We start from the raw sequence: 23,494 nt of genomic DNA on the forward strand, positions 1-23,494 counted from the left end.
GTGGTTAATAAATGGCTATTCTCTGACCATCATTTTATACACTTATTAGAGCCCCACCCATTTTAACATATCATTTTAAAATTCATTCTCATCAGTATGAATTGCTGGTTTCCTTGTGTTATAATGTGATATTTTCATCTTTTATTTCAAGTGTCGAATTGTCTTATATAAGGTCAGATGGAGTCTTTTTAATCTAGTTTCTTCATCTTTTTCACATGACCCTATGTGAAAATAAAAATAAGATGGAAGAGAAAGTAATTACAAATGATTTTGACAGGTAGAACTTTGGGGAGACTTAATCTCAGACTGAGTAGCTCTTGGGGTAGAGATGTATTTTGGGAATGTTTAATTGGCAGATGTATGATAGCCGAGTATAGTACATGGATGTATGTAATAAGAGATGAGGGTTAAAACTACCTCTGAACATATAGCTTATTTTTGTTTATGCCTCCTGGGTGTCCAGTCCATTAGAATGTAAGTTCCACAAGAACAAAGACCTTTCCTTGTTCACTTTTATTATCTTAGGTGCCAACAAGAACACCTGGTAAACAGTAGGTACTCAGTTATTATGTGTTAAATGCATGAAACTCAAAACAATTAGCTTAGACCTACATTTGAAGGATGAAAAGAAGATTGAATTTAATTCTTTTTGGGAAAAGAAGGCTATGAAACTCCTTTATAAGAGGATGGAAGCACAGCCTATGTGTTAGTGAGATACCTTAAGGGACAATGGGAGTTATAGACTTAAAAAAAAAAAACAAAAACTTTATAGACTTACAGTAACTTATGGAACCTCTATATTATTATCTAAATTTTGTGGGACTTGTGTTAGAAAGTGTATTGATTTTACTTTTGTTTTGTGTCCTAAAAGATTCTCAAATATATCATAAGAGAGAAGTAAAATTTCTAAAAATGCATTTTCTGGGAAAAATGCCACATGTACAATTTGTCATCATTAATGGTTGTTATCTTTGAAAGGTATCAAGAACATTTTCCTGAAATTTTATATTATCATCACTTAAAATTGCTTTTCTTCTAATATGCTATAAACTACTTTGAAAAATATTTATTTAATCTTGATCATATGAGTCATTCATTTCTATAGTATATGATAATATCATAGTTAATTTTAACATGATCATTATAATTTAGTGGTGGTTTTCAAAATTGATTTTCAAAGGTGGCTATAAATTTTAGGCTTGCAGAACCTTAAGAAATGATGATCTTTTCACTATATCGCAATCTTGAAAAATGCATTCAATATAAGAAGCATTTTGAGAGGATTTTATGTGTTAGATTCTTATCAAGAACTGTGTGGTGTTTGAGATCTTACCCTACATAGAAACCAACAAGCTTTTCTGTTACTGTGTCACACACCTTGGCAGAAGACACGAGATTTCCGGGTCAAAGACAAAAGACTTTATCAGAAAAACAGTAGCCAGAGCTTCATGTTGATTTGTGTTGACTCCCTAGGCTCACCCAGCTCCCAGGCGGGTAACAGAAAAGACCTGTTATAGATGCCTATATGCACAATGAGTTACACTAAAGGAGAGGAGCCCTGAACTTGGGGGTGTTCCATTTTTATAGTAAGAAGTAGAGGGCTGGGGATATAGCTCAGTAGCAAGTCTCCTTCTTGGCAGGGGGAAGACATTACCTCATTGGACAAAGTTGCTCACTACAAACCACTCTGAGAAATGCCCCAGAAAGAGTGGTCAAGGCTTTGTATTGGTGTCATATCCCAAAAGAATGTGCAGGGATACTCAGGGCCCAGGAAGCTTGTCTCCCCCAACAGTACTGTGTCCAGGAGAAAATTATATATCGGTTCCGAAAACGAATTGGGCTAAATCTAAAATATAAGTTTCTGAGGGAAAACCCCAGAAATTTTAACTGGAAATCAGATGCTTCCTCCTCACCCAGATAATGCCATGAACAAAATCTGTCATTGTAATATTGAAGAATGTATGAAAGGTTAGTCAAGAATTTAGTGGGATTAATTGAAAATCACTATTTTTAATATTAGGAAGTTTTAATTTACACTTAGGCCTTTGTTTGAATATAGCTATGCTTTCATAGTTTTCTTCATTCTGAAAACGTTATGTTTTAAAGCATCATAGTAGTAACCGCCACCACAACTCTAATAATGGGTATTATTTATTGAGTGCTTAATATGTATCGAGCACCAAGGTAACTTCTAACTACAACACTCTTAATCCTTACAATAACCCTGTGAAACAGGCACTATTGTTTCCTTGTTTAACTAAGGTATGGAAAGATTAAATGATTTTCTTAATGTCACATGGCCAGAGTATCAGTTAGGCTGCTTTCAGCTATCCTTGACAGAGACTGCTGACAGTTGGTATACTTACTACATGACATTATAGGAAGGCCAGAGGTATGACAGGTTTCAGAACTAGTTGAGTCAATAGTCAAAGTAATCAAATTTATTTCTCATCTTTTTTTGAAAGCATATCATTAGGTATTAACTTTGTCCTCTGACTTGTCCCTTTGGTGGTCACAGGATGGTTCTGACAGTTCTTGGTATTACATTTATACTTGATCATGTCCAGAGTCACAGAAGAAAGTTCTCCTCTGGTGACTTCTGTTTAGGAATCTAAAAAGCCTTCCCAATCACCCATTCCTAGTGTCCTACACACACTGCTGGCCATTCACTGTCAAAAGAGTGGGGTTGCCTTGATAGGCTTAGCCCCCACAGGAGTTGCTCTTGGCACTGGGAATATGATAGGTCTCCCCTGAGTTCTGTGGTGGGGGGCATATCTGAGGTTCTGTCAGCAAGTATGAAGAGAGGGTTCACCATGGGGTGGCCCCATCAGGGGCTGTACCAGCTGGTCATCAGAGGAGGCAGGAAGGAAGTACAGATACTCTGTCTTTAGAGCTATTTGGGCTTTCATGTCTTTTTTGCAGCTGACATTTTAGAAACAGATTGTTGTGGTAAATTTAATCAAATGGTCAGAGAGAGTGCATCCAGAAAATTGGTCTTCTTGTTACTGTTTGAGATGCCTGTCATTAGACGGCTGTTAAGGACAAAGACTTTTTCCTAGCCGATTCTGATTTTTCAGGAGTAGAGTTTGACAATCAAATACAGGAGGGTGTGGGGATTATCTGAGAGAAGTAGGTCTCAACCTTTTTGTTTTGGGATTCTTAATATTCTTAAAAATTATTGACAAAGATTTAGTTGGTCATGTCTACTGATAGTTGCCATATTCAAAATTTAAGATATTAAATATATATTTATAATAGGTCACTTAATGATAAACTTTGAGCTAATATAAATAACATTTTAAAGAAAAGTAACCATATTTTTCAAAACAAAAAGTTTGAGAAAAGTGTCACCGTTTTACATTTGTGTAAACCTTTCTTCTGCCTGGCTTAGTAGAAAATGACTGAATTCTCATGGCTGCTTCTATATTCTCTCAGGCTTTTACATAACCTGTAGCCTCTGGAAAACTACGCTGAAATTTGAGAGAATCACAGGCGTAATATTATGAAGAAAATAATTCTGATTTCTTGGATTCCCTCATAGAGTACCCCAGAACCCCAGAGGTTCCACCAACCACATTTTGAGAACTATTATCTTAAGGTATTTCTGTGAAATATGTCCATGTATAATTTATAGTTGTTCCCAGCAGTAGCACAGGTAATAATAGTACATAAGATATATAATATGATTACCCCCCAAAATATGAAAAAAAGTATGTAGTAACATTTTGAAGGAAATATTCATGACATAAAGCACTTTTTTTTTCTTTTTTCAGATTTAACATTTCAGATGATTTAAAGGTGGGCTTTTTCAGCACAGACAATGCTACTCAAACAGATCTTAGTGAAATTTTGCCACTAAAGGAGTTGAGTTCATCTACACAAAAGTTAGTGCAGGTAAATCTGGATTGATTTTGAAACTTCTAAGATAATTTTACATATTTGTCTTCATGTATCTTCCATTGAGAGAATCAAAATGATTAAAACTTTTTAAATGTTATAATTTTTCTGCTAGCATGCATCTTTTTATTGGATATAATTATACATAATAGTAGAATTCATTATTAAGTTTTGTGCATGCAATATAGCAATATTATCTGAATAATCTTATTCCACAGTACTTCCCAAATAAATGATTAGCATTTTGAAAAACTGAGATGACAGTTGTATTTTTAAAAAATTATTAATGTGAACCAAACATGATGGCTCACACCTGTAATCCCAGTGGCTCCAGAGACTGAGGCAAGAGAATTTCAAGTTCAGAACCAGCTTCAGGAACTTAGCAAAATCTTAAGCAACTCAGTAAGAATCTGTCTCAAAAAAATGTTTTTTTAAAGGGCTGGGGATGTGGCTTGGTGGTTAAGTGCCCCTGGGTTAATTCCCCAGTATAAAAAAATATTAATGCAAGCTATGATTTATATTTATGTCATGCTTATTATATAAGCCAACTTATTTAGTGCAATGCTTTGTTACTTTTTGTGACATCTGTGAAAAATTTCTGTTTATTATACTTCAAAAATTATAAAATCATATTTTTGAAATTTTTCATTGTAAAGGAATAGAGAATTTCATACATGTCAGATATTGAGTTATTATTAAAAATACTGATCAATAAAGCTATCACATGAGGTAGCCTAATTCTATATATACTCTCATGAACCTTATTTTTAGTTTTCATTTAATGTAATTAGAAATCATTCCATATTGGTACATAGTTTCCTTATTTATTTCACAAGTACATCATGTCACAAAATGTACATCATCTATTTAGCTATCCTCTATCAATAGACATTCTGGTAGTTTCTAATCTTTTACTTTGATGAATAATCCTGCTAGACTCATGTGCCAGTAAATCTGTGGTGTAAATTCTTAAAAGTGGAATTTCTGACTCAGAGGATGTATGCATTAGTCATTTTGAAGGATATTGCCAAATTGCCCTGAATAAAGATTGTATCAATTTATACTCCCACTAGTAACTTTTGAGGCTGTCTCTTCCCTATATACTTGCAATTTTATTGTTGTCTTTTATAAAGACAACTTTCAAAAAAGTTTTTAATTTTATTCCCTTGTAACTAGGTGTGTCCAAATGACTAAGTGTGGTCAGTAGGATTTAAATGGAAATGGTGTCCGGCAGCTTTGGATATCTTCTTTAAGACACAGTTCACATGATCTCACTGCCACTTCTTGCCTTCTAATCTCTTTTTCCCATATCCTTCCTTACATCCCTCTCTCCACCTCCCTACTTCCCTTCCTGATGGCTTTAGGTAATCCTAATCACAGATTATTTGCCCCACCTTAATTCCTCACAATGGGGATTAAACTCCAACGTGAATTAACATATCTTCATTTGGCAGATAAAGTCATTTTGGAACCCTAACCACCATGAGATGGAATTATTAGAATTCCCCAGTGTATACCATCTGTGAGAAATAATAATAATAGAAAAAGAAAAAAAAAAAAAAAAAAAAAGGCAGGACAGGCCCCTGACCAGGTGCTGGGTTATATAAGTAGAACCAGGGAATGTGCTGGAATATTTACACAGAAAGCCTTATTCTCTGCAATAATCCATACTTAATTTTTTTTTTTTTTTTTTTTTTTAGCTTATTACATCCCTTCAGGAGGATTATAAGTTCCTCAAAGAATTTCTTCAATTGAAGTTTGAGGACCGGCTTCAAGAGGAGTCCTCCAGTATCTTCAATGACCTACATGACAGGATCCTAGAAGTGGAAAAACGTTATCGTCAGGTAGATGTTCTCTCATTTTCTCTATTTTATATGTGGATTGATCTTACACTTAGATGTCTGTGTACTGTAGTTTTGAATTTAGTAACTTATGAGGGCAACTTAATTCATATAAGCTGTATCTTATGTAGTAGATAATTCTAGGAACTTTTATAATTTTGTTGTATATGAACTCACTAACCTATTTACCTTATAAAGTAGGTATAATTACTTTTCCTCTTTTATAGATAGGAACACTGTGGCACAGAAAGGTCAATTAACTTGTTCAAGGTCCCCCATGAAACAGCAGAGCTTCAGGTTTCAGGCCAGGCAGTTTGATGCTTGAGTTCTTGCTCAGAATCACAATTTTATGTGACCTTACTTCTGCTTTAATGGCCCTGTAGGAACCAAAGATATGAAAACTGCTTTAAGGAATTTCCTTAGATTTTTTTGTCAGGTTAACATACTTATCTGTCATTAAGAACAGACATCCCTAATATTTCTGTGCTATAGAACAAGAAAACTCATTATTTTGTTGACCACATCATACCAAATACTATGATGTCTTTTAAATGCATTTACTCTTTAAGTCTCTCAGAATCCTAAAGTGGAAGTCCTGTTATAGACCTCATTTAGAGCTTAAGAAACTGAACTTGCCAAGGTTAGGTAACTTGCATAAGACCAGATAGATGGTAAGGGGCATAGTATTTAAATTCCGTCCTTTCTGACTCTAAATCCTATTTGTTGCTTATCCATTCTGGAATCAGAACTGATGTCAGGATCAAGAGTATTTTTTAAAAATGTACTGTTCCATTTTTATCCTTAACAGATGAAACCAAATTAGTTACTCAATCAGAAAATGACTCTGGCTTAAAGATTAGCCAGTCAGTCTTCATGAACAAAGCCCATCAAAAAGTACAAGGTCAGAAGAAGATATGAATCATAAGTAGATTTTATTACTCTTACAAGGAAGGCACTAAAAGACATTAATTGATGTGTAAAAGGAAATGAGGTGTTCCAATTATCTGTGTGTATTTTATCCATAAGATCTCTCTATTGCTCTGGGTTACACATAAGTAAAAATTAAATGTGTTATAATACTATAGTGGAGAAATGATTATAATTTGAAGATCTCAAGAGATTGTGATGATTTGGATGGTGGTTTTTTATGATAAGTTCCCTTAATAGGTGTGAGTTGTATTTGGAAATACATTGTAATGCTCACTATCTGCTTTTGGTTTACAGAATGAGGATATCATGAGAAAATGCTTTAACCAGCAGTTAGCTGATGGCATTGCTGTTATCAAAGGAATGTATCAGGTGGGTTTTTGGTGTTGTCAAGGGCAAAACTGGCTTTAGTTCTTATTCTGGCAAGGAGTGGTGCTCACCTTGAGTCTCCAGTCTGTGTTTTAACTTTTGAACGCCCATTTCCTCAATTTTCAGGTCATCTCAGAGGGTTCGGTTCTCAAACTGTTCATCCTTACATTAAATTTACCAAACTAATGTATTATTGTGACAGATGTAAACTTCCAGAAACTGGAAAATTCCAGTGTGGTTTCCAGGACATCTGGGCAAGTGCTGGAGTAACCCAAAGCTTGCCCAGTAAGGATGCAGTTGGATAGTGCAGTTGGATAACGTGGTGGTGCAGGCCTGTCATCCCAGTGGCTCTGGAGGCTGAGGCAGAGGGAGTGAGAGTTCAAAGTTAGCCTCAGCAACTTAGAAAATCCTAAGCAACTTAGTGAGGCCCCATCTCAAAATTAAAAATAATAAAAGGACTGGGAATGTGACTCAGTGGTTAAGTTCCCCCGGGGTTCAATCCCTGGCACCAAAAAAAAAAAAAAAAAAAAAATGCAATTGGCTAGAAGAACATCAGATGGCCTAAGCGACAGTTCATGGGACTTGCAGTAAATGGCAGCAAATGGTCTCTGAGCCTCCGTGGATTAATTTATCTAATGACAGGGATACTTATATCTGTCAGACATGTGCTTCACTCTATTATACAATGGGAAAATTCAAACTTTCAATTTAAGAAAAAATATATATATATATTTAGTTGTAGGTGGACACAATACCTTTATTTTATTTATTTATTTTTTAATGTGGTGCTGAAGATGGAACCCAATTCCTCACGCATTCCAGGTGAGCACTCTACCACTAAGACACAACCCCAGCCCCTCAATATTTTTTTAGAGTAAGGACCTTGTGGTTCTATTAGTATTTATAACTATAATCTCACCTTTCATTTCAATATGCTTCCATAAATAAATATTTTATATTTATAGCTAATTGCCCACTGATTGCATATCTTTTCAGAGCAATTGACATATTTGCACTTAATTATGGAATTGCTTGTTAAATGTCTCTGTTCTGTGCCAGACTGTAAGCTTTATGAAGGCAGGAATGTTGTCTGACTTACTGATGTAGCCCTGCCTCTTAGCACTTTGGTTGGTACATACTTGACCATCAGATAATAATTGCTAAGTGAATGAGTGACTAATTGCTTTTACCTGTGACCAACATTCGCGTATTTCTGCTCAACAGTCATTCTCCCCAATTGCACTTTCTCTCCAATCCTTTTTTCTTTTTCTTTCTTTTTTTTTTTTTTTTTTTTTTTTTTTTGTGGTGCTGGGGATTGAACCCAGGGCCTTGTGCTTGCAAGGCAAGTACTCTACCAACTGAGCTAGATCCCCAGCTCAATCCTTTTTTTTTTTTTTTTTTTTTTCACTAACAGAAGCACTTCAAATCTTCTAGAAGCCAATATACCATGTACTTTTCTTCCCATCTTCCTTTTAAGCTATGGCAAGGGCAAGGGCATGATGGTACCTGAAGATAAGTAGGCTAGGAGGCTCTAGAAGGAAGTGGTTATTCCTAATTAAAAGGAACTCATAGGAGAAAACATGCTTCTTTGTCTTTGCTTGCCATTATTATGTCACCTAAGCTTGGAATGGCTGCAGCCAACCTGATATCAAGGTCAGAGATATACATGTAGAGATGGCAGAAAAAAAAGATGGAGAGCCATGGTCCTTGGTGATGTCATTGAGCAACCAAAGTACGCTGGACTTGCCTGCCCTCTTGCCCTTGTATTCAGGAGCTAATGACCCCTCAGTGTTTAAGCCACCATTGCTTGACTATGCAGTTCCTTGCAGCTGAAAACATTCCAGGACTGATTGCTCCGTCAACAGTCTTTGTGACTTTGTGCCACATTGTATCCAGAGGTGGCTACAATACTAGGTCCCACTCACCTGCTCTTTTGTAACATTACCTTGCTACTCTCCCATCAAGAGGTGTGGTCTAATTCCCCTCCCATTAGTTGAGACTGGTCTTAGAGACTTGCTTATAAGCAAAGATATGAGGAAATAAAGTTGCATGACTTCTAAGACTGGGTTTAGAGAAGCCTTGCAGTTTTATCCTGATACTCTCAAAACGTGTGCCCTCTGGATTCTCCCTCTCTGAATCCAGTGACCCTGCTGAGAAAAGCCCAAGTCACATGAAGGGATGACTTGTAGGTGCTAAATCTTCAGGCTCATCTGAAGTCATCGCTGTTCAGGCATCAGAAATATGAGTGGTAGAACCCCCAGGTGACTCCAGTAATTGGCCAGTTAGAATCTTTCCATCTGAAATTACTTTATGGAGCAGAGATCAAGCCATCCCTGCTATTCCTGTCCTGAACCCCTGTCTCATAGTTGTCAACCTAATAAACAGTTTCCATTTTGTGTTGCTACATTAAATAGCTGGAACAGTATCTTTACACTCACGTCAACAAGCAATTTCTCAATTAAATTTGTTAAATAGATCACTTTTCTAATGATTTTTTTCCTAGCTCAGAGCATCATCCTGGTTAAGAGTTAGCATAGATATGATTTAGAGCAGGAACTCTATAGTAAAACTACCTGGGTTTGAATCCTGCCTCTGCCACTTCATTTCTATGTGACCTTAGATAAAGAACTGAATCTCTCTGCCTTGGTTTCCTCAGCTGTCAAATAGGAATCATAATAGTACCCTCCTCACAGACAGGTTCTAAGGGTAAAGTGATTACCTTAGTATTCAGGCTGATAGCTTTTGTCCACTGACTGCAGATATGACAAGAGTACCCTTAAGACATCTGTGACCATTATCAACACTTATTATGTTGAACCTAATGAAAAGCCATTTTTGGAGCCCAAAGAAGGTCAAATATCAACAATTTCATATGGTTTGACCTAGCATACATTGTTTTTAAAAAACATAGTTATTGTAACAAAGGGCAGCAACAATCTGCACAAATTATTAGGCTGTCATATGTTTAAGGAAGACAAATTCATCTTCAGATTAGCCAACATTTGTTGAATGAATGCTACAGACTGAGATATGCTGAGCATTGGCACTATGGAGATGAGGTAGGGATGAGTAGCGGGGAACAGGACAATTAACAAATCATAGGTTGGCAAGTGCAGAGGTAAATATAGATACCAGGACTTAGGGAACACCAGAGAGGAGCAGTTATTTCTGTTGTTTTGTTTGGGGAAGACTTCACAGAGGAAGTGATATTTGTGCTGGGTTTCATGTTAAGAACTCAGTAGGTGATCAAATAATTAAAGGGGATTCTAGGTAGGTCATTTCATGTATATTATAATATTTTGAGTGCCAAGCAATAGAAACCTAGCTCACATTGGCACTAGTTAAAAGGGGATTTTATTGACTCATGTAACTGAAAAATGTAGAGATTGTAATGACTTCAGGAAAATCTGTGTCTAGGGGTTTAAATAATGTCATCAAGGAATTGTCCATCCCCTGCTTCTGCCTTATACTCTGATGACTTCATTTCCACACAGATTCTGCAAACTCAGAGAAAGCATCTCTTTCCAACTAGTTTCTACAGAAGTCACAAGACTGACTTTGAATGACCTGCCCTGGATATTGTCTCCCTCCCCAAGTCGATTCAGAGGAATATACCCATCCCAGGAGATAATATCAAGGAGAGGGGTTACCCAAATTGAAATGAGAGATTGTCATCGGAGGGAAGAGTGCTGGTTAGGCAAAACTGGTTAGGTAAAATAGCTTTCTACTTGCAATAGCATGTGAGAGGGTAAGAAGGACCTTGTCAGAGAAGTGTACATGGGCAATGTTGCTACATGTGGTGTTGCCCCATATGTAGCCACTAGCCATATGTAGGTGCTGAAATTGAAATTAAATTAACAGTTCAGTTCCTTGGGTACAACGCTTCAATTCCTGAGGTGGTGTTATTAATTACAGGAGCTATCTCATAGCCTTATATTTCAAGTTAGCGTTCTTGCTAATTTGAAGATAAGCCCAGTCTATGCATCCAGAGCAGTACCTATGCCAGTTGGCTTGTCCAAATGTGGTGCCCAGAAATGAAGTCTGAGTCTCTTTTGTCTTGTTTTAGCTCATGGAATAAACCTTCAAAGTGGGCACCAAGATCTTCACTTCGGAGCTGAGAAAAATCAGGGCAACGTTAAGCAGAATGTTCAAGGTCACAGGGCCAGCCAGTGGGGGAACTGGGAGTCAAGTTTTCTGCTGTGTCTCTAAAGTTATTCTGTAGATAACGAGGGGAGGGGGGGTTCTTGAATTCTATGTGGGAGAAATGGGGGAGCTTTATTTAATATCCTTTAGAATGATGACTCCTATAAAGTGTTAAATATATGTTAGAAAAATGGAAAGATGCAATCTACAGAGACAAATACCATATAGACTTTGTCCATCCAAGTCCCTTCAGTACCTAGTACAGTGCTTGAGACACAGGTTTTTAATATTTAATGGAGGAAGACAGAAGAAAGGAAAAGAGGGAAGGAGGAAAATGAGCATAGGAAAGAAGTTCTATTCTAGATTAACTAGAGATGGCTCGCCTGATGTAGCACGTTAGGATCCTGATTTGAACAAACCAACTTTAAAGAAAAGGGGGAAGGAGTTTGAGACAATTGGAGGAATTTTATTATGGATTGTATATTAAATGATATTAAGAAACTATTTGTTAATTTTGTTAGTTATGATGCTGGCATTGTGATTATGTAAGGAAAGTCCCCAGTTCTTAGAGATGCACCTTGAAATGTTTCAGGTTCAACGGCTGATGTCTAGGATTCTTTCAAAAAATACTTTGCACAAATGAGTAGATAAGTATATGGCAAACTATTATTATTTACCCTATTTTGCTCTATTTTGGTTTATGTTTAGAATTTTCCCTCAGAAGCCAGGTAGGGTGGTACCTTCCTATAATCCCAGCTACCTAAGAGGCTGAGACCAGAGGATCTCTTGAATCCAGGAGTTTGAGATCAGCCTTTCCAGACCCTATCATGAAAAAATTCCATCACAAAAAAATAGACATGTTTGAAAATGCAAATTAATTCTTTAACCAACCCCCCATTTGTATTACCATATTTAAATATAGTTGATTTATATTGTGTGTTTTATAATTCCCATATCTTCCATTTTGGGGAGTCTACTAAGTGCTAGCTCTCACTCATGTGTCATTTAGTTTTGAGTTTCAAGATATTTTGACTTTTTTTTTTTTTTTTTTTTTTTTTTTTTGATGCTGGGGATTGAACCTAGTGCTTTATGCTTACAAGGCAAGCACTCTACCAACTGAGCTATCTCCCCAGCCCCAAGGTTAGTTTCTTCAGGGAACATTTGTGTTTTTGTCTATGAGACTCCTGGATCTATAACCACTGTAACTTAATTCTTAGCTTGAGATGTTTTTTAGACCACTCAGATGTATGAATTTGGGCATCAAGCTGTGTGGGGCCACCTCGTGGTTTAAAGTTCTCAGGAGAATTTTGTTTTGTTTCTGTCCCCTTATTATACCTGAGCCAGTTTCTAGACAGAAGCCCAACTCCAGCTCTGAGTATTGGGTACAGGGTTCAAGGTGGTCACCTCTGGTTCATCTTACACTGAAAGGGTGACCTCTGGGTCACCCTTTAATGAACTGGTCTTCTGTTATTTAGAATTGACACTCTGAAGAGGACCTAGTTGTCTCTCTTGTGTGTTCTGAAGAGTTGGAAATCAAAGCTCAGATTTACCTGGTTTAACAATATTCTAGAAGTAAAGACCAGCTTGGGCATTCCGTGTGCTCTTCTGGTTTTCTGCATTCACTTAATTTTGGTCTGAGTGTTTTATGTATAACTATAAAATCTTTAAAAAAAAAAAAAACTTTTATAGTCCTCGGTGTCTTCAATGATTTCTGGGACACTGCTGTATTTCTAATGTTTTTAAAATGTTCAAAAATATGTCTGAATAATGAATATCACCCCTTATACACACACATACACACAGACACACAAGCTATTTCTACTTTCTCTGAGTGGAAGGCTCTGACATAATTAAATTCTTTATATTCATCAGTTTTTTATAAACATGAAATAGTTAAATATGCTTAACTGGAAGTGGATTAATTGTGGTTGGTTGCCTTATCTGATTAAATAAAAACTTGTTCATGTTAAATAAAAGTCATTATTTGCGCCAGCCCCATGTGCACATCTGTGATTCCAGCCGCTCAGGAGGCTCAAGCAGGAGAATTAAAAGTTTGAGGCCAGCCTAGGCAATTTAGTGAGTCTCTGTCTCAAAATTAAGAAAAAGCACTGGGAATGAGGCTGGGCGTGGTGGCACATGCCTGTAATTCGAGCAACTTGGGAGGATGAGGAAGGAGCATTGCAAACTCCAAGCTAGCTTCAGCAACTTGGTGAGGTCCTAAGATATTTAGTGGGACCCTGTCTCAAAATAAAAAATTAAAGGGCTGGGGATATAGCTCAGTAGTAAAACTCCCCTGGTTTCAATCCCCAGTACAAAAAAAAGAAAAAAGTCTAGGGATGTAGCTCAGTGGTAGAACTCTCCTGGGTTCCATCCCCAGTACTGCAAAAAATAAAAAGAAAAGAAAATAAAAAGTCATCATGTGAATCTTTACTTTGGTTTGCTGGCATCACTTTGATGCATGACCTCACAAAGCCCTCCTAATCTTTGCATGATCTCACAAAATCTTCCTAATCCTGACTACCTGGTTTGCTAAGGTTTAGTCACAAGAAAGAACAAAAGAGAGTTGGAAATGTGAGGTATACGTTTTTGGCAGAGAAAAGGTAAGTGACTCCATACTGCCCTCTGGAGACCAATAAAGATAGTTTTTTTGTTCGGCTGTGGAATAAATTTCGAAATTTATTTAACTTTTTAAACAGTTTTGTGTGATATTAGAGGTAATTTTGTGTGATAGAGGCAAACATAATTTTTCAAAAATACATCTTAGATTTTTTTGTTTTGGAAATGCATCAGTTGGTATTCACATAAGACAAACTATTCTAGGTATTTCAAACACATAGGGATTTAATATAGGGATTTAGGCACTTATAAAACTCAGAATAGAGGAATGAGCTGGGATGTAACCCAGTGGTAAAGATATTACCTCACATGCATGAAGTCCTGGGTTCAGTCCCTCATTCCAAAAAAATAAAAAGAAAAGAAACTTAATTCTCACCTTCATCCCCATCCCACCCGCTGAAAAAGAATAGAAGAGTGAAAGTCAGGAATATCATCACTAGCTTTTAAAATTATAAACAATTGTTGGGGCATCATTCACTGAATATCTTCCTTTTCTATTGATCTGTGATGTTTCCCTCATCAGATAATCCTGAGATTAATTTCATGGCTAGCTAGCTATTTTTGTGGTTACATATTCAGGCTATTTATGCTGTATTATGACTCTATATTTTTTGTATTAAAAATTTTTAGCAAGAATTTTTTTCTTATTTTCAATCCCAGGAATTGAACTTGGGATCTTACACTTGATCTGAGCTACACACCCAGCCCCACATGTTTAATATCTAGTGAATTTAGCTCTTCTTTTATTAGATAGTTTTCCTAAAATTTTCTTTGCTCTTTTATTCTTTCAGATAAACTTTCAAGTAATTTTGTTTATTTCCACTTCGAAGAAAAGCTTTTTTTTGTATTTTTATTGAACTTTGATTGTTTAGAAATTTATTTATGAATTTAGGAAGAAATAATATCTATGTATAATGTTCAGTTTTTCTTCCAAGAATATTATCTTGAATTATTCTTGATTTATTTATGTGTTCTTTTATATATTTTAATAAAGTTTTGGAGTTTTATATATGTAGGTTGTCTGCATTTTTCACACAACTAAGTTATTTCTAAGTGTTATATTTTATATCTTTAGAAAATGTGTTATTTTCTGTCATGTTTTTATGTGATATTTTCTGTCACGTTCTATCATGAGTGTATATTGAAACCATAGGTTTTTAGTGCTTCATTGAACTATATTTTACATAGCATAAAATTCACCCATTGAAAGTGTACAACTTAATGGTTTATAGTATATTTGCAGAATTGTGCAACCATCACCATAATCTAATTCTAGAACATTTTCATCACCCCAGAAAGAAACCTTTACCTATTGGCTCCACCTGTAGGTGTTTTCTTGCTTTCAAGTGGAAGAGACATATACACCCTCCTAAGGAGGGAACAGAAGCCAGGTGGGTGTGCACCCTTGCTTGCTGATACCTTTGGCCCTGGTTGGTCAGCGAAGTCAGTGACTGACTAGCCTCACACTCCGTGTGATGCATGTAGCTTCTGGACAAGAGGAGAGACCTGTGGCTTTAGAAAATGAGGAGTCTGAACCATCAGAATTTTGTTCGCTTAAATGAAAGAGCCACAGAACCACCTTTACCTTCACCAGCGCAAATGCTCCTTAGAGGGCTCATGAATGAAGTCAATCGCCTTCTTAGTGTGTGTTGCTTCACCTTGTTTTTCTTTTTTTTCTGTGAGAAAAATCCAGAATCGCCAAAGGGCTTTCATGGAACTCTGTTGTGGGGAGTTTGGAAGAGAAGGAGCTGGACAGATAGATACAAAATTGAAAAAAAGGTTTCAGAAATGTAGGGAGAACCTTAGAGAAACACCGTTTCCTCTGTCTCATGTGGACCTGAACTGTTGGAACCTAACGAAAGCTCCACCTCCAGTGATTCTTTTACGTTGGGTGACACTGGTGACACTTGGGCAAACTTGCTCTTCTTCCCTTATCAGATGATAAATGATAATAAAAAATGTCATTATATATTGAATTATTTACTATGGCCCGGGTTCAGTGCAGAGTGCTCCTCATACATCATTGTATTTGCTATTTTTTTGCAGAAAGACACAAAAGAGCTGCATTCAGATGGATTACTCCCCCCACCCCAAATGCAAATTTTCAATCTAAGTTTCGATCTCCATGCCTTTCTTTTGGGTTGTAACTACAATTGGTGTTCAGCAGGAAAGGTGACTGACACCCTTCTTCGACATGACATCACTCAGATATTGCAGAAAACTCTGCTACTCCTGTGTCTTCTCCCTTTCTGGATAAGCTACCAACTCCTTAATTGTTCCTCATATGAAGAGAATCCTAGACTCCTCAACATCCTTCTGGCCTTCTTAAAACATCATCTGACTTGTCAGAGACCTCCTAATAGGTGGGATAAATACGAAACCAAACCACTATCAGTGTCTCCTTAATGACTTTAAGGAAACCCAAAACCCTGGTAGCAAAGGAAAGTTAGCCCTCCTTGTTTTAGTTACAGGCCATGAGGGGTAAGGAGAGGTTGCCTGAAGCAAACCTCTGGCTGTGTTCTTCTGTCTGTCTTCTGAGGCAGGTCTCGCTTGTTGCTTAGGCCAGCCTTGAACTCTTGGACTCAAGCTATCTTCCGACCTCAGCCTCCCATGTAGCTGGGACTACAGGCATGCACTACCAATCTTTGTTTTTCATAAGACAAAATGCTATTAACAATAACATTTTTAAGTATGGATTTTTAAAAAATAGTAACCTAAATATATTCTCTATTTCAATCACAGATTTTATGAACACAAATGAAACTACATAAAAACACAAATGTGAACAAATGTAAATGTTGAACTCATAGTTCTGATAGAAATTGTTAACAGATAAAATTGCTAAAAGAAGTAGGCTACATAAGACAGAAGAAAATGTCATCATAAAAACTTGATAATTATATTTGATCTTTTTAAAATGTGCGATGTTGAAAAACAATGTGTCGATTTATATCATCATTAAACCAGAGAATGTCTTTGTACAAAATTTTCTACCTCCCAAAAAGACTTCCTTTCAGTTTTTGGAAGAAGGGGATAGATGTAAGTCAACTTCAAATGCTTTTTATTATGTCTACATCATCAGATAATCAAACCTCTTCTTTGGTAACTTTGAAGAAGTTGTTATGAGCAACTATTTGCAGTTTTTGTTTGTTCATTTTATTTTTGTAGGGACTATAACTTCTTTATTAGTAGTATTTGTTTCAAAGAAAGCATTTCTGATTTGTCCTTTTCTTTACATTCTCAAATATAAATGAAGATTCAATGCAGAGTTACTGCATCAGTTTCAAGGTTGTCATGTTAAAATTGTTTTTGTTAAAATGATAAAGTGTTAAAATTGTTTTTAAAAGTCTTTGACGTGGGAAAACAATTATTCTTGCAATAGAACCCTTGATTCTTTGCTTATTTTCTTCTGCCTCTTGAGGATATGCCAATGAAGAACTTTTCCTAATGAGAACACTAATGTTTCAGTCATCCATTCAAAGTTTTACCAGTGAATATTGTCTTGGTGCTAAATCAGTCATACTTAAGTTTAAAAACAAAACGCTTCCATAGATCATCCAGTGAAATACTAACATCCTGGTATTTAGCAGGGATTAAATTTTCTGAACTCTTATGAAACCAGGATGGGCATCTACCAAGGGCAGGAGACATGTCCTGAGATAGTGAAGAATTCACTTGCCTGGATCAATGTTAATGACCCAAATGAGACTTCAGGTTGAAAGGAAATAGATGACACTGCAAAAAGTTAAAGTCTCTGAAATAAGACTACAAAATATGTCTTGCTAAATTCATCATGACCCAAACTCATCATGACCCATACAAAGCATCTTCTCCCTTAATGCTGCCCTTTCTCCCAAGTCTTCTAGTCTCACTTGGAAGGATTATAAACCTCCCCCAACCCAATTCTCCTCAGATGGAAACCTGATCTTCAGTCCTTGTGAACAGACTCTTCACAGGGCTGCCACCATCCCCCATCTGGAGTTCACACCCCTGTGTGATCACCTCTCCTGTATCCTTGAATGCAAATAGGCCGGAGCTTACTTCCAATCAATAAAACAGAGCAAAGGTGATGGGCTGCCTGTGCTTTCTTGCAGCTCCTGTCTGGCTTGAGTCTCTCTCTCCTTTGTGGGCTTGGGAAAAACAAGAGGCCATGTTGGGAAACCCCATGTGGCTCAGAACCAAGGCAGGCTCTGACTGACAAGCAAGCACCTGAAGTTCAGTCTTACAGTTACAGGGAAATGGATTCTTTCAACAAACTGAGTGAGCTTAGAAGAAGCTCCTTTACCAACTGAACCTCAGATGAGACCACAGCCCTGAACCACATCTTCATTGTAACCTTGCAAGACCTTTGCAGAGGATCTAGTTGGGCTGGACATTGTAAGGGATCCCACAGAAACCACGCCGGACACAGGAAATCATGTAAGGGAGTTTATTAAGCAAACAGAGTGTCTCCCCGCAGGGTAAGAGAGAAAATGAGAGGAAAAGAAAGGGAATGAGAAAGGGCACACAAGAGAGAGTGTGAAACTGAGGAGGATAGAGAAAGTGAGTAGGAGAAAGAGAAGAATGAGAAAAGATGGCGGGGTAGCTACAGTAAAGCAGTTGAATTCCACCGGCCTAACAGGGGACCAATATTGGAGAAGGATACTTGCAAGCTGACTGATGAACCAATAGCTAGCTAGGATGTTCACAGATTGACAAATGGTTGGGAGACGGGGAAAATAGCTGCACCGGAAAGGGTGGGGGGAGCAACTTTGTACATTACAGGCACGTTACTGATCCATAGAAACTGAGATAGTAAATGTAATTGTGTGTGTGTGGTGAGTTTTTTTTTTTTTTTTTTTTTTTTTTTTTTGCGGTGCTGGGGATGGAACCCAGGGCCTTGTGCATACAAGACAAGCTCTCTACCAACTGAGCTATCTCCCCAGCCCATATGTGTGTGGTGAGTTTTAAGCCACTATGTGGTAAAGCTGATATGCAACAATAGAAAAAAGAAAACAAATTCACTCTTCATATGCAGTAAGTCATTCAGTTTTTACCTAAATCCCTTTTTCATTGTCTTTGAACTTGTTCTGGCAGTCAGCACTGCTTACCTGGCCTGTGGCTTTTGCTTTCTTATTCTTCCAGGTCTTCATACACTCAATCACTTATCCATTCATCTGAGTAGTCTTTCAACACACAAGTCTGATCTGATCACATTCTGCTACTGTTTAAGAACCTTCCTGGTTTCCTACATCCCTGTAGAGTGAACTTTAAACCCCTTGGTGTTACACAGAAAGTCTCTGCATTGCCCCACTTTTCTCTCTTTCTGCTTCTTTGCTAAAAATTTGCCCTCTAGCAACACCAAGCTACTTGCAACCACCTTACTCTGCACACCTCAAGTTCTTAGTCACCTCCCTGGAATTTTCACATAATATTTCTCATTGCTGTTACTCCTGTCAGTCAAGTCTACTGTCTCCTTATTGAATTTATGTCTGATTGAGTGATCAGTTGTTGATAGTGGAGTAGTGAAGTTCCCTACTGTTATGATATTGCTCTCTTTAAGTGCTATTAAGTTCAATTAATTAAGTTAATATTTGTTTTGTATACTTAGGTACTTCAATACTAAGTGCATATATATTTACAACTGATATATCCTACCAGTGAATTTATTCCTTTATCATTATATAGTAATAATCTTTGTCTCTTGGAATAAAGCTTGACTGAAAGTCTAGTTTGTCTGATGTGAGTATAGGTACCCTTGTTCTCTTTTGGTTACCATTTTCGTGTAGTATATTTTCCATTCTTTTGCTTTCAGCCTGAGTGTGTCCTTAAAACTAAAGTGACTCTCATAGCTGAGATTGAGGGCTGCAGACCAGCACTGTGGATAGAGATGAACTTGCCTTCTGCCAGGTTCTTGTGGAGGCAGGTCTGCCCCTGGGTCCATGGCTGAGTGGGTCCGGAGCTAGGTCACAGGGTTGCTTCAGAATTTGCAAGTGGACTGAGATCAGCAGACCTACCTCAGGTAGCATGTATGGTATGTCTCCTATTTGGACAGGAGATCCTACACTCCTGTCTGAAAAGTCTCTGGATGGATAGGACTGAGAAGATCTGCAATGGGATTGACATCTGTGAACCTTGCCTCCCTGGGTAGGAGAGATTGCTGCTGTCAGATTACAGCTGAAAGGGGCTAAATTACTGAACATTGCAGAACTTGCTTTGGGACTGAAGTCAGTGGCCTAACTCCAAAGACATAGATGGGCATAACTCCTGGTAGGTCCCTAGGAAAAACCACAGCTGAGAGAGGTCTTAGCTGAGTTACAGGGCCCTCAGGATTCATGGCCACAACTGAGGCCAAGTAGACATGTCTCAAGAGGTATTGGCAGGCATGACAACCTCTTAAGTCCCTTGACAGATGGTTCTGGTGGTAGGACCAAGGCCAAAAAGGTTGTGGCCAAGTCCACAGAGGAATAAGGTCATTTCTGGGTCAGTAGCCAGAATCATCTTGGTAACTTAGGCTTCATCAGGGCTATGCAATCACCTACCTGGGCATGAAGCTCCCACAAAGCACTTTAGTTGATGAATAGCTGCCAAATTCTTGCTGCTGTGAGGGGGATATCTGTGTGTGTGTGTGTGTGTGTGTGTGTGTGTGTGTGTGTGTGTGTGTGTGTGTGGTGGGGGTGGGGGGAGTTCCAGTCCTGCAATTTGCTCTTTACTATCATTATTTGCATGGCTGATAAAGTAATACATCATGCTTTCAGTTTTATAGAAAAATGCTGTGCTACATTGCCTGATTCTTTAGCTTATGTTTTAATGTAAAAAAGTTATTTACTAAAAATTGTGAGCAAATTTTAAAAATAACATAATTTCACAAGACAACAGCTTAAATAAAACAAGAAATGGTTTCTAGTGGTGTTAGCTGAGTTTCTGATTTTTAATGTGACTTTTCCCTTCCCAGCAATATTTTAACGTAGAAGAAGAGAAGGCTGCTTTGCAAGATGCAACAAATATCAAACTGAATATTTTGACAAGAAAACTGAAAGAGAAAGAAGAAATCATTAGGGAATTGAAAGAAGAACTAGAACTATATGAAGAAACTGGATTGCTAAAACTTGTGAGTTTCAGGGTAAGATTAATTTTAATATATGGAAATGAAGGTCTTGGATTGCTAAAAGCTTAGGTTAAGAATGAATGAAATTGAATTGAGGTATCTTAGACATCTCTCCACAATATAAGCTAGTCCAGCAGTTTATTGCTCAATGGTATATCCTAGAAAACAAATAAACAGGAGCAATATACTTGTTCTCAATATTTATTTATAATGAACATATAAATATTTTATAAATTATAAATTATGCAATCGCAAAAATTCCTCTCTATAAGTATATGAGTGGGTTTCTGTGGGAATTCTGAAACTTCCACCCAGTACTCAAACTTTCCAACCCAGTCCAGTTGGAAAAACACAAAGCTAAGCTTCCAAAGCCAGAGCCTTCCAGAAAGCCAGCTTGGAACAGAATGACCTTTAAATAAAATATATCAAGAAAGAAAAGCTCATAGGATTCTATCTCCCCCAATTTTCCCTGTCTTGATGGGAGTCTGGAGCTGCTTTACTGCTTAGACAAAGTATTGATGGGAATGAAATTGGAATGAATAAGAAAACAGAAAGGAGATCCTATATGCCTATCCAAAAGGAGAATTTTCAAGGGCTTTGGAAAGTGTGGACCCTAAGAAAAAGTTCTTCTTCATCTCCCGTCAGCCTTGAGGTGTGAGCTATCTCAGATCTAGCCATAGTCCAGAGCCAGAGAAGGATTTATTATTAGGTTCTAAGAGCAAGAAGCTGACCATTGTTTGGTTAGGATAGTCCAACAGAAATGTCAGAACCGGGAAAATAAAAATCTATAGAAACAAACTACAGATTAAGTCTCCCTTATCCAAAATGCTTGGAACCAGAAGTGTTTCTGATTTCAGCTGTTTTTGGATTTTGGAATATTTGTATATACATCTCAGGGATGGAACTATATATTTCATATATACCTTTTATACAAATAGCCTGAAGGTAATTTTCTACAATATTTTAAAATAATTTTGTGCATGAAACCAAGCTTCATGGTATGTAATTTTCCACTTTGGCATCATGTTGGTGCTCAAATTTTTCAAGTTTTGTAGCATTCCAGATTTCAGATTTTCAGATCAGGGAAGCTTAACCTACAGCAGGTCCCAGATACTTTATCCACGGTATGTCTTCTTATTCTCACAGCTCAGTTTGCAGATGAGGAAGCAGAGACAGGGTGGTTAACAGGGACACACAAATAATAAATGGTAAAAATGGCACATGAGCCAAGGTCCACTTGAACCCAGAGCCCCCATATGAGGTAGAGCATCAATGTTCTACAATTAGAATTAAAGAATGTAATGGATATTGTGCTAGTCAGCTTTTTGTCACTGTGATCAAAATAACTAACAAGAATAAGTAAGTGGAGGAAAGATTTATTTGGCTCATGGTTTCAGATTTGTTCAGTTCATGGTCAGTCAATTCCATTGCTCTGAGCCTGAGATGAGGCAGAATATCATGGTGGAAGGGCATGGTGCAGAAAAGCAGCTTGGCTTGTGGGACTCAGGAAGCAAAAAGAGAGGAACAGGGAAAAGACATATCCTTCCAGGACACACCCTTTGACCTACTTCCTCCAACTAGGTCTCACTTTCCAGCAGATGAGCTATCAGTATAGTATACTGATGAGATTGGAACCCTCAGGATCCAATCAATTCCCCAAAGCCCCACTTCTGAACCTGACTGTTGGAGATCATGCTTGCAGCACAAGATTTTTCCAGGTCCAAACTATATATATATCATAATGTATATTTTATGTTATAGCATTATAATGTACTAATATGTTAATACATGTGTAGGTATACACATGGAAATATTGGCACATGTATATACACAAGAAAACTCTGGGAAGTTATACAGTAAAACAGTAGCACTAAGAAGAAACACTTACTGGTTACTGGTCACTCTAAGTGCAACTTACTGTTTATCTAAATCCCTCACTAGGATTCTTTTTTTTTTTTTTTTTTTTTTTTTTTTTTTTTTGTGGTGCTGGGGATTGAACCCAGGGTCTTGTGCATGCAAGGCAAGCACTCTACCAACTAAGATATATCCCTAGCCCTTAGGATTCTTATTTATAACTCCAAGTTTATAAGAGACACAGAATTGAACACAAACCATTCTAAAGGACCTTGTTTACTAACGGCTAAAGGAGTGTTTGCTTTGTTAGTCTATTAGAAATCCTTACATCCTGAAAAAGAAAACACTGATCCCCTTTTGAGGAAAGTACTATTGTTATCAGCACAAGTCTAATAAAATTGAATATGAATTGTTCTTATAAGTTCTGCTTGCCTTGGAGTAGGTACTACATCCAATTTCTGCATTTATTTTTCTTTGACCTTTGCACGAGTTTACATCTACTCTTATTTTTTGGAGAAAATAATTTAACAGAAACTACTAAAAACTATAATAACTTTTTTGGGGGGTATACTGAGGATTGAACTCAGGGGCACTCCACCACTAAACCACTTCTCCAGCCCTATTTTGTATTTTATTTAGAGACAGGGTCTCACTGAGTTGCTTGGCGCCTTGCTTTTGCTGAGGCTGGCTTTGAACTGGAGTTCCTCCTACCTCAGCCTCTGGAGCCACTGGGATTACAGTTGTGCACCACTGCACATGG

General features: G+C 37.3%; 1 protein-coding gene across 2 annotated transcripts in view; it reads left to right on the plus strand.

Moving 5' to 3' along the window:
• C12H10orf67 (chromosome 12 C10orf67 homolog) overlaps positions 1–23,494 on the plus strand; it is a 120,791-nt gene that overhangs the window by 6,174 nt on the left and 91,123 nt on the right. Inside the window, exons 2-5 of one of the 2 annotated variants that reach the window (XM_047520717.1) lie at positions 3,774–3,894; positions 5,598–5,741; positions 6,963–7,037; positions 20,728–20,883. In XM_047520717.1, the coding sequence (XP_047376673.1) occupies positions 3,774–3,894; positions 5,598–5,741; positions 6,963–7,037; positions 20,728–20,883 (496 nt within the window). Of the gene's footprint in view, positions 1–3,773; positions 3,895–5,597; positions 5,742–6,962; positions 7,038–20,727; positions 20,896–23,494 lie in introns of both variants that reach the window. The other variant, XM_047520718.1, reaches the window with a different exon arrangement.

Source organism: Sciurus carolinensis, chromosome 12 (assembly GCF_902686445.1).
Source record: "Sciurus carolinensis chromosome 12, mSciCar1.2, whole genome shotgun sequence".
NCBI lineage: Eukaryota > Metazoa > Chordata > Mammalia > Rodentia > Sciuridae > Sciurus > Sciurus carolinensis.